An 11,583-nucleotide genomic window follows, 5' to 3' on the forward strand; every position below is an offset into this window, starting at 1 on the left:
TTATTTTAAGGCGACAATGGACCGAACCGCTGCATTAATTTACATTTTGTTAAGTCAGACTTGAAAAAAAGTATTCCGGAAATGAAAGGCTGAGTAATTCATCATTTTTTATTGTTCAAATTATAACATAAAGTAATATAAGAAACGTTATCAAAATAATAAATATGTCACATTAGCGTTATGGGCCATTTTATGCAAAAACACAGAAAGTGGATTGTTTACCTGAATTAGGTGTCCGTCTAGACTTGATTGTTGTAGAAAAACTGTGCAAGAGCGGTGGACGAAGTTTCCTTAAATCTAAAAAATAACTAAACTAAGTAATACAAAAGTTGATAAAGTTCCTCACAAACAAACAACAAAAACGAAACACGAATTTTCGATCATAAAACGATCGCTGTTTAAACATGGGTTATTTTTATACAAAGTACCATTAAGTTCCTCAAACACCTTCAACGAACTTCCAATTCTTTCGACTAGGAAAGAATGGAGTTGGTTCTTAGTGAAAGGCAACAAAAAAAATTATATAACTTAAGACAATTACAAGTAGGCGACGCATTGAGAGTATTTTATTTTGTTTTCTGTTAATATTAGAAGAAAAATTTGGTTTTCGAACACAAACACAAACTACGTATATTTACTAGTCACATGAATGAAAGGGTATTATCTGGGTATTTTAATACAAACAAATTAAACGAACTAATGTAAGGACAAATTAAACGAAAAGCTTATAATCTAAGAAACAATCCTAATTGCTAAACCACCAAAGTTTCTGAGATGCACAATTGAACTTTTCTGTAAATGATAAATTAGTAAAAAAAAATTTTTGATCGAGCTGTTGTACCTCAACATTGTCTATCAAGTGATCATCTTGACGAAAGCTACTGAAATAGAAAACACAACGTAAGTTGATATTCCGAATATTACTATGAGGAACGTAATTTTTAGTGAACACTATTGTAAAAGCTTTAATTAAGAATGTGGGACAAAAGTATCGTCAACAAAAAATTACGTTGTTATATTACTTTACTTTTTATTTTCATAAAATGGTCCATAACAGAAAAATGTGACATAAATGAATATTTATTTTGTTGTAAAACTCAAAACGTTGACGAAGGTGATGATCAAAACAAAAGTGTCCAATTCTGTAAAAAAAATGTAGAACTTTACAGACAAAAATCAATAAATAAATAACTTAAAAAAGGAGTTGTAAAAATGTACTAAATACCTGTCTGTTCAAAAAAAAAACATTTTATTTACGCTCACGTATCCAAAAAAAAATTAATAAATAAATTTTGAAATATCGAAATAAAAAAATGTAAATGGCTCAGGTTTTGGTTCATCTTCATTCAAATCCAACCAGCACTCTAGCATGAGTGGGCAAAGGATTGAAGATTCATTACCTATTCTCATCACAGCCATTTCAAAAATTGTTTAAACAAAAAGATAAATTTATTTATTAACTCTTAAAAAATGTGGAAAAACATTTAACTCTTGTACATTTAACTTACTAGCATTTTTATTAAAAAAAATTAAAAAGCACTTAAATACTTACTGGAAAATTGACAAACTTACCCAAATTTTTTTGGCCAAAATGTAAATTTTAAGGAAAATGTAACGTTGGTCTTATACACCATTTTATTTCAAACTAAATGAAAAAAAAAGAGGATTGCTTACCAAAATTGTGTAGTTGAACTCTTGGAACAACAGTATAAAAAGGATGACTGTATACAAATCACCTAGATATAAAAATTTACACACAATAAAGATCTCTTTTCATTTTACATTACCCTAACTGTACAACAGTGTACTACACATTATTTACAACTCATTTAAATCTAAATATGTACATACGATGAGGAAGTGTAGCACAAAAAATATATACAAGATTAAATATTTACACAAATCAAAAGATGAAATGTATGGTGGAAGTGTGGTCAATTAAATTAACTTATTCTATTTGTTACTCTACAAGAGGTAACACATAAGCATTAAAAAATATGCATTGGTCAATCAGTGATTAACAACTAATACTAAAATACAGTTAACAAATGTAGTGGTGAACACAACAAAGGTATTACTATTGTCTTACTGTAACACTTACTTCACTATAAAACCAAAACTGGTTACCTGTAAATACACAATATCAACCATTATTATAATAAATTAAACTTTAAAAGATACCTCAACAACGAGGCTCATGACTATCACTGGGATAATCATCTGAAAAAAAAAACATTGATTTTCAAGTTCATCAAAGAAAAAACTAAGTGAAGTTTTGTAAGTTTGTAAAGTATAAAATGGTATATAACACCGTTGACAGAGAAAATCAATCCAAGCAAATTGAAAATAATTTTGCTACATTTTCCTTAATTTCACCTTAACCTCTTGAACTGCTTAAATTTTTAAGACATAACAAATTGGAAGTGTTACGTTATTTGATATTTTAATTCTGTGATAATTTATTAATTTGTTACACTAAAAACTGATAGGTTAAAGCAAATCTAATGAAGACACCGAAAAAATTAAATGGCTCAGATTATGGTTCACATCAGTGACAAGCGCAACTTGGGCATTTGTTCATCACAGCCATTTTATCACCCCTAACAGTAAAATTAAAAAAATACAAAAACTATTAGACATCGCGTTTTTTTTTTATCTTACTTCATCAAATACAAATTCAAAAAAATCTTACCTTGGGTCCAGCTCTTCTCGACCTTTAACAAAATAATGCACCTATTGCAGAAATTATAAATCAATAAAAAACGCTCAAATTTACATTCACAATTCCATACAACACACATACTCTTTCGATCCTCCTCTTTCGATCAACAAAACTAGAATAAAAAAATTAATTAGGTGTTACATTTTCACGAATACAGCAAAACAAAAGCCCTTGAAAAAAAGATTTTTTAATTAATTACTTTAGTTTAGTAATTAGTTTTTTAATTACGTACAACACCCGAAAATTTAAATTATCACTGAGAACTGTTAATTGGTGTAATAGACCATTTACGTATAAAATTTAATATTGTAGATTTACCTGATTTTTTAACAACGGGAAAGCTGAATTTGTATACATTCAAAAAGATACAAAGATTTCTTGGTCCTTTATGAAGTTTCAATCCTACAACACACAAGTTTAACAAACCGTGACAAGTATTATATCTTTAAACTAACTTTTAATATCCACCTCCTTTAACAATCCTAAAGCTATGTGAAACGTCGAACCTAAACCTAATTTTTTTTTGGATTTTCGTTTTTAATTTTTTTTGTTTTTTTTTATTTTTAATTTTTTTTTTGGTTTTTTGTTTTTAATTTTTTTTGATTTTTTGTTTTTAATTTTTTTTTGATTTTCTAATTTAAATTTTTTTGTTTTTTTTTATTTTTCTAAGAACGCAATACAAATACAAAAAAATATCAAGTACAATTATTAACATAGGTGAAACATTAAAGTATGTACATACACTGTACATTGTATATCTACAAATTAAGTTTTTTTTATTTTCAGTTTATGTGAGATAACAAAACTGAACATGGTTTAACCAGAAAAAACAAAATGTTTACTGTTAAGAATGGCACACATTTAACACATTCAAAAAGTTACAAGTCTTTTGTTTTTTCTTTCGTTTTTTTTTGTATAACAAACCTATTATTATACGTTACCGGATTTTCAAGCACACCTTGGTTTATGTTGTTTAGTTTGTGAGGAAAAAAAACGAGCATTAAGGGTAATTATAACCAGAAAAACAAAATGCTCACTTACATGTGCATATTGTAAAGTTAAATAGCATTACAAAGTTTAATAAGTGGTAGCTCAAACTACAAAAAACACTTTTCTAAAAAAAACAACTCTTAAACCTATAAATGTTCACAACACTCAAAAGTTTTTTAGCACGTAGTCGTGCAAGTGGGAACTAGCAGTTTGTCACTAAAAATATAAAAAAAAAATTAGATGCAAACTAATTTTTTGCTAAAACTTTACCTATGCCTAAACTCGTGTTGAACTAGCAAAGTTTCTGAAAGAAAAAATCAAATCACAATCAAAATCTTGTTTTGTAAATGGTCCAAAACACCAAGTAATAGTAATAAATTCAAGGGTGCAGCTACTACAGTTTGTTCATTCAACCAAAATCATGAAAAAAATGTGATAACTCAGATTTTGATCACAAAAATCATGTCCTTGCCAGCGCTCTAGCGTGAGTGGGCTAAGAACTACCTCATATCATCACAGTTATCAAATAATTAACGAAATTTAAAATTTAAAAATCGAAACTTACCTTGCCCTAAATAAGAAAAAAAATTTTTAATGTTTACTTACTGTGACAAGGCAAAATATTAATTAATATTTGCCGATCATTTACCCCAATTAACAATAATTCACTACAAGATATTTAACACAAAACCGCAAAAAAAAAAATTTTCGCAAACCGAGCCGCCATTAAAAAAATCACTGACCTTGAATCCAGATTCTTCTCCAGACCTGTTGCTCCTCTCCTTCTTGGCTCGAATTTCTTCAAAAACTCACTGTTAAGTGGAAAAGTAATGATTTAAGTGGCTAAAAGACTTAAAAACTATAGAAATTACCCAAAAGAAGGCGTGTGCTACGCCCTGATCTTTTCCTAATTTTCTCCATTTTGGGGCACAAGACACACAACTCATACAAAATACAATCAAAATGGCACTACTAGTCCACAATTTAGCATGTTTAACAAACAAAAACCACGTTTCTCTTACTTTAAGCCCACCAAGCCCTTAACACTTCCACTCGTCTTCCTGGTCCAGTAGGAAAAGGAAGTGGCTAAGTTCATGTCGGTGGACTTCAGGAACGGAAGGATTATGGGTAATCAACCGGGAATAACTTCACAGTCATAAAAATTCAAAAAAATGCACCAATTTCATTGGGAATGAAAGGATTTTGATTAATATGCCACTAATTTGGATTTCAAGCGGTGTATCAAATATCAAAGTTACATGTACTTTGAGTGAATGTAAAATAATGTGCATTTCTTAAAAAGCTTATAAAGTAACTTGTCCTCAGTTGGTACAATTGATTATTAAGCGAAAAAAGCTACTTGCCACAAAAATACAACATTCTGTATTTCTGGGTTTTGTTTTTAATAAAAATTACATTAAGGGCAGTGAACGAACCTACAAGCTTTGCACTATAAGTGAAAAAATGCTTTATTGAGTAAAAATACAAAACAATAACAATATTAAATAAAAAGTTTATTTAATAGAATTAAGACAAAGAACAAATAAGCCACCTTTCTGCCCGTTTGGTTTTCTTCTTAGGTTTGTCCAGGTATTTAATTCTGGAGCATTTGTGATTGTGATTCTGAGGATGACCACATTTATTTCATCTTTGAAACTCATCGTATTTCCAAAATAAATGTTTGGGGTGTTGGGACTGTTTTTGTTCAAGAAAGCATAAAAAAATACATCATAATCTTCTAAACTTTTGATCACTTCAGTGGGTTGGTATCTTCCAACTCTTTTGAAATAAAGTAGGTGGTAAACCAACTCCAGTTACAGAAGCAATTCTAGTAAGTTAGTCGCATTCGCCTCAGTTCTGGCCCAATTTAGGGATAATAACCCTTAATTTAAAACCGCAGTTATGTATTTTAATTTGAGCCCCAAATTTGCTATCAATGACCCGAGGGGTGCTGGTATTTCAACTTAAAACCAGGCCGCTATCGTGAACACAATAAATCTGATAAGTTAGTTAAAGTATCTAAGCTCCTCTCCCAGTTTTAAGCGTGCCTTTAGCGACCCACACGCAATCTACTTAATTGACACACTTACCTATACCTATTTGTAAAACCTTTTGTATACTCTCTTTGATTAATTATTTCGAAAATATCACGAGTTTAATTTTAATAAAATAACTTTAAGCTTTAAGAAAGTGCAGGCAAAGAAGAGATTAAATGCTAATTAGGACAATAAAACACCAAGTCGCTTGTAAAACGAATAAAAATCGGACGATAATGTGGTACGTGGTTTTGCTGAAAATGCGCTCTGACTTATTTGCAAAACATGGCAATTTTGTGCTTCCCGCGGTAACTTATCATTCTTTATAGCTGTTTTACTGTTGTTTAAGAAAGGGGTTCGCCTAGTACTTTCAAAATTAACCGTTTTATAGCCCTCTGTGCCCTAATACCACTTGATTTAAGCAAAACATGTCGCAGACCCTAAACTAACAACACTTATATGGAAAACTCGCCAAGAAACGCCGAAAAATTGCATGTTATTGCACTTGAAGAAAATAAATTGTTCCGGTTTTTTTCTTATTCGCATCTAAACTTTCCTAAAGACCAGATGGAAGATGTAATCCGTTACCTTTATGGAGAACAGTTCACGTCTAGAACTTTCCCTTAATTAAAAATTAAACCCGCTGAAAGAATATAGTTTGTTAAAAATTCCACGTTTTTTAATAACAATTTTAGAGTGCAACACGTACAATGTAGCTCACGTGGCGGATTTTAGTAAATTCTAATTCTAATTCTAACATTGCTGTTTTACATTATTTTTTTCTTATATTTTAAATCTGGAGAATTACGGATGGTGATTTTTGGAAAGCACAGTTGGTTTCGCTGATCTGTCACCTGTCTTTTTTAAAGTTGTCAAATACAACAACACGTGAAAAATCGTTTAAAAAACGAATAAACCCCACAGTTGACACAAAATGCGTATTGAAACTTGCTATTTCTGCTCCTCGCGGATATATCCAGGCCACGGCATCCAATTTGTCCGCAATGACTGCAAGGTAACGTGACAATCCGTAAAATCATAATTTTAAGGTTAGTTTCCAGATTTTCAAATTTTGTCGCTCAAAATGCCATGCAGCGTTCAAAAAGAAGAAGAACCCACGTAAAGTTAAGTGGACGAAAGCGTATAGAAAGACAGTGGGTAAGGAATTGGCCATTGATCCCTCGTTTGAGTTCGAGAAGAGGCGACATACCCCCTTGAAATATGACAGGCAGACGTGGACCAAGGCCATTGAGGCGATGAAAAAGGTCGAACACATCAAGCAGAAGCGACAAGGGACGTACATAATGCAGAGGTTGCGGAAAGGACGAGAACTGGAGCAAGAAAGGGACGTAAAGGAAGTGCAAAGGGACTTGTCTCTGATTAAATCACCCGCTGCTGGACTTAAAGAACGGAAACAGAAGGAAGCCGAAGAAATGCATGACAGTGAAGAGGAAATGGAAGGAGTTGTGGAAAACTGTGGCGAAGTTACTTTGTAATTAAATAAATAGATTGGTTTACAACGAATTGACTATATTGACTAGAGCCACCTTTGATTCATTATTAGGGAACTTGTCAAGAGTGTCCAAGGCCTCCTCTGTGAATTCGCTTTGCAACTGCGCGGTTTTCTCCAAACCAGGCCCCCCTAGCACAATTTTCCTCACTTGATCGTAATTTATTTCATGGTCTTCAGACAACCCCTTTTCTATTTCTTTGTAAAAACTCGAATCAGTTTCGAGGTGAAGCATTACAGGTGCTGAAACTAGACTAAATTTTTCTTCCCTAAAGAGTTCTTTTTCTAAAGCCGCCTGCCAGGCCAAGGCTAAATTCCTCCCAAAACTATACCCCAATTCCTGGACTCGAGACTCATGATTTGCCAAAATTAATGCACATTGACAACACTTTCCAAGTAAACTACCGCCTGATAAAACATTTCTGAGGGTCCATTCTGCCCTCATATTACCCAAAACGTGCTCTAATTTAAACGGTTTGACTCCAAATTCAAGTGGTATGTTAATATTTTCTTGCACAGGAAGTGGTTTGGACGGGATTGGTTCGTTGTGTTTGTTCCTCAAACCAATGAATTCTGACTCAGCCAAGTCTCTCAAAGTGGACGAAATTGTCTCTTGTACGTGAAAGTTTTTCAGTTTTGCGACTTCATTAAAACTACTACTGAGTAAATAATCTCCAGATAATAAAGCTAATTTGTTGCCGAAATTCAAGTCGGAGAAGTTTTTATCGTGAGGTTCGAGGTTGATAAGGCCTTTGTGAATCAAGTGACTAGTTCTTATCATTTCTGTGACTTCCGCAATTATCCTTTGGCTGTGTAAAATATCTGGGAAATTAAATAAGAAAAATTGTGCCGGTTTTAAGAGAAACTTACCAGCAGTTCTGTCACACTCGAGTTCAGAAAATTTTGAGTTTAAGCCGGCCAGTTTTGACACCAGAAGTACAATAAGACCCCAAGTCGGTTGTTCATTCCTTAGAATTAAATTTCTAAAAATTTAATTTAATTCAACTTGTTCACGAAAATTGGTCACTCACTTTGCTGTTTTAAGGAGGGGGTGATTTGTTCCGATTAATTTCCTGATATGAGTGGCAACATTTGCAATTTCGTCGTTTAAAATCCATCTGAGGCTTAGAAATGATGTTGGATAACCAACAACTCGTTCAGCTTCTTTAACCACACTGTTCCGTTTGGAATTGTCGTCAACTTTGCGAGTCAAAAATGACAAATTTCTACATGATATCCCTCTCTTTAAGTAAAAATTCAACGATTTGTTCAGATTGCTCATCTTAACCTAACTTTTTGCGAGATTCGGTAATTTCGCAAGATGCGGAAAAACTGTGTATCTTTAAGGTCAACAATTAGTTACATAATGGACCAAGGTTACTAACTGTTTCCACTTTGAAAACAAGACGCATTTCTAGAGTTATTTACACAACCACTAGTGAAATAGACACCGTGATTAGAAGTTTTCTGCAAACTTACTGCTAAACATTTGTGTCATATATTACAATTCCTCTGTTACATAAGCCATTTGTGAACGTTTTGTGTAAAATTGATTACATGATAACTTCGCTAAAGCACAGGCTAAAGGTTGATAAATTTGAATAACGGGTCAGTTCGAAAAGAGCGCCATTTTTAACGCCTCGGTACGATCTAGGGATCTTTATGGGATCTTTGCTGTTGTGTGTGCAACATTTATGTCAGCCTGTTTTAAACTAAGCCTCTGCTGAAATCTGACATAATTTGGAGCCAACAGAAGTCTCGCTGGAGTTAATATTACCTATATAGAATATGGAACACAAGTTGTTCTCTCGGTTATTCTATTGTGGTGGAAAGTTGATTTGCGCTGGATTATTTTAAAAAGACAACTACACTTACAAGAAGGAGGTGTGCAATACGTATTAGCTCATTTCTAATCGTTGTATGACGATATTTTGAATAAGAACATGACTATTAACGATTTAGTTAGAAACATGCGATAAATTGCTTGTTTTAAAGAAAATAGCAAAACGATATTTTGAAACTATTTAGTGATTGTCAATTAAGAGAGACAGCGCCACGTAAGAATTTTTTTTTCTGGTAAGGAGAATCAAATTCAAAACTTTGTAAAACAGATATATATATTTTCTGTAAAATTATACAAAGCCTTCACCAAAATTGTAATAAACACAACATAACGAACATCGCAAGTCCAAAAAACCACTAATGTTTTTCATGTACAAGCAAATAAATAAAAGTCAGTAGCGTGTTTTTGAAGCAATAATTGTTGCCTACATCATTTGTATCACAGATCATTAGTTTGCCGAAACGACTGGTCCCTGTTAATAAAACTTCTAAAAATATTTACCTAACTACAAGTATATTTTTTTTTTATAAAAAATAAGATATGTGTGCACGGGGCATCCAAAAAATCCTTCTTTCATAAGTCTTGCATCGCCGCAATAATGTTAGCCAAAGCCGTCCTTGCATCAGACGCTGGCAACTGATTCAAAACCTCCAAAGCGGCAGTGGAATGTTCCTTTTGCAATTTTTTGGTCAAGTCAAGTCCAGGCCCAGCTAGAACTGCCTTCCTAACAGTCTCATAATCAACATCATCTACAGTTTCCTGCCCTTTTTCAATCTCTTCATACAGAGATGGGTCATCCTGGAGCGTAAACATAACAGGGGCACATACCAAACTAAATGGCCCATTAGTGCCAGGAAGGAACGGTTCACGGTCCAGACAAGCTTGCCAAGCCAAGGCCAAGTGTTTGCCAAACAAATAGCCCTGCTCTTGAAGCTCAAGAGGGTGACCTGCCAGTTTCAAAGTGCCTTGGCAGGATTTACCCAATAAACTACCTAAAAACAGCCCAGATTTTCACACTTGTTTATTATTTTTCTTTTACTGTAATACCTGCATTCAAGACGTGTCTCAGCGTCCACTCAGCCCTGGCGTTCCCCAGAGCTTCGCTCACAACCAAAGGCTCCAAAGTCTTGTCAGTGAATTGCTTATACTCCACGATATCAGAGCGGGGCTTTGCCGGCAGAGGATTGTTCTGCTTGTCTCTAGGCCCCACAAATTCAGCTTCAGCCAAATCACGCACAGCAGAACTCATTAACTCGACTAAATCTTGGTTGCGTAAATTGGCCAATTCCGTGCAACTGTTACTCAGTAGGTAATCACCGCTTAAAAGGGCGATTTTATTGCCGAACATCATATCTCCGGAGGCGTCTGTGGCCGCAGAAGGCTGCAGATTGACGAGGCCTTTGTGCACTAAATGACTTGTACGTATCATTTCAGTGACTTCAGCAAGTGCTCTTTGGCTGTGGAGGACTCCAGCGGCCTTGTCCTGCTCCAGGTCGGGGATGTCGGAGGAGTGACCTGCAGCCTTGGAGACCAGGAGGACGATGAGGCCCCACGCTTGCATGTTGTTTTTACCATTGTAAAGTAAGTTTCTGCAAATATTGACTCTAGTTGATGGATGGGGGTAAACACAATTATTTTGTTCCACTAGCCATTTATTGAAAATTCAAATCACTATAAAGTAAATGCTAAAGAATAGTGTGAAAAAACCGTAGAAAGAAAAATTTGGTTGTTTGGCTTAGTGGAAATTTTACAAAGTAGGAATGCTCACTTGGCAGTTTTGAGGAGCGGGTGGTTGGAGCCGACCAGTTTCCTCAAATGTAGGGCCACATTTGCGATTTCGTCGCTTAATAACCACCGCAGACTCAGGAAAGAAGTTGGATATCCGACGATTTTCTCCGCTTCACTTACAGCTCGGTTCCAGTCAGGTTTCTTTTCCTGTGCTAACTTGGTGCACAAATAATTATTCGTATGGAAATATTTCACTTGTGTTGCAAGCACGGGAAGGTTTCGTTGTCTCACTAAACTTGCACATAACTTTGATAAAGACATGATGTTGGAAAAAAATGTGCCCAGACACTGGCTTCAATCTGTTGAACCCACTTTCCTATTACAAGTTTTCGTTCGTATGTATTCACTTGGCAAGTGAAAGTTGGCCTTAATTGTGTGACCCCATTTTTCACGACTTATCAATGAAAATTTTCACTCGGAAGAAGGCACCTGAACAAAGATGAACTAAGTCTGGACAATAATAATAATAATGTTTATTAAATATCTGCATTAAATTATAACCTTCGAATGCGCATTGCATGCGCAATGAGTTAGCCCCCTTCTTGTCATAAGGGCGCTCTCATTTTGCAAATTTGAAGCTGAAAAATGGTAAAAAAATGCTTTAATGAGGACTTTTAGTGGAAGAACCGAAATACATTTGTTTATACAAATAGAAGGTGGGCGTAACGCTTTCGTGTAATGTTGCTTGCATATA

At 34.1% G+C, this 11,583-nt stretch overlaps 3 protein-coding genes and 1 long non-coding RNA gene across 8 annotated transcripts; 1 reads left to right on the forward strand and 3 right to left on the reverse strand.

The window, feature by feature from the left end:
• Positions 1-172: 172 nt before the first annotated feature.
• LOC135266386 (uncharacterized) lies at positions 173-4,932 on the reverse strand. Of its 2 annotated transcripts, XR_010334405.1 has the most exons (6): positions 4,585-4,932; positions 3,983-4,524; positions 3,178-3,928; positions 2,182-3,124; positions 842-2,127; positions 173-792 (listed from the first exon to the last, which is right to left on the reverse strand). It is a non-coding gene; the product is annotated as an uncharacterized LOC135266386 (long non-coding RNA). The 2 variants fall into 2 exon arrangements; XR_010334404.1 differs by having other exon boundaries at positions 842-3,124.
• A 1,653-nt stretch (positions 4,933-6,585) lies between these two features.
• RpL24-like (Ribosomal protein L24-like) lies at positions 6,586-7,272 on the forward strand. The gene is made up of 2 exons (XM_965157.4): positions 6,586-6,763; positions 6,810-7,272. Exons 1-2 carry the CDS (start codon positions 6,683-6,685, stop codon positions 7,242-7,244), a joined length of 516 nt encoding a protein of 171 aa, XP_970250.1. The 5' UTR covers positions 6,586-6,682; the 3' UTR covers positions 7,245-7,272.
• LOC658731 (all trans-polyprenyl-diphosphate synthase PDSS2) lies at positions 7,258-9,172 on the reverse strand. 2 transcript variants are annotated; one of them, XM_064356575.1, is made up of 4 exons: positions 8,778-9,172; positions 8,290-8,725; positions 8,129-8,241; positions 7,258-8,080 (listed from the first exon to the last, which is right to left on the reverse strand). In XM_064356575.1, exons 2-4 carry the CDS (start codon positions 8,538-8,540, stop codon positions 7,263-7,265), a joined length of 1,182 nt encoding a protein of 393 aa, XP_064212645.1. In that variant the 5' UTR covers positions 8,541-8,725; positions 8,778-9,172; the 3' UTR covers positions 7,258-7,262. The 2 variants fall into 2 exon arrangements, with proteins under 2 accessions (XP_064212645.1, XP_008194171.1); XM_008195949.3 differs by having other exon boundaries at positions 8,290-9,172.
• A 185-nt stretch (positions 9,173-9,357) lies between these two features.
• Positions 9,358-11,548, reverse strand: LOC658669 (all trans-polyprenyl-diphosphate synthase PDSS2). Of its 3 annotated transcripts, none has more exons than XM_008195948.3 (4): positions 11,391-11,548; positions 10,870-11,318; positions 10,149-10,690; positions 9,358-10,093 (listed from the first exon to the last, which is right to left on the reverse strand). In XM_008195948.3, the coding sequence occupies exons 2-4, from the start codon at positions 11,148-11,150 to the stop codon at positions 9,675-9,677; spliced, it is 1,242 nt and encodes a 413-aa protein (XP_008194170.1). In that variant the 5' UTR covers positions 11,151-11,318; positions 11,391-11,548; the 3' UTR covers positions 9,358-9,674. The 3 variants fall into 3 exon arrangements, with proteins under 3 accessions (XP_008194170.1, XP_015836039.1, XP_970126.1); XM_015980553.2 differs by having other exon boundaries at positions 10,870-11,333; positions 11,391-11,545; XM_965033.4 differs by having other exon boundaries at positions 10,870-11,339; positions 11,391-11,545.
• Positions 11,549-11,583: the final 35 nt, after the last annotated feature.

The sequence above is a fragment of the Tribolium castaneum genome, chromosome 5 (assembly GCF_031307605.1).
Source record: "Tribolium castaneum strain GA2 chromosome 5, icTriCast1.1, whole genome shotgun sequence".
Classification (NCBI taxonomy): Eukaryota; Metazoa; Arthropoda; class Insecta; order Coleoptera; family Tenebrionidae; genus Tribolium; species Tribolium castaneum.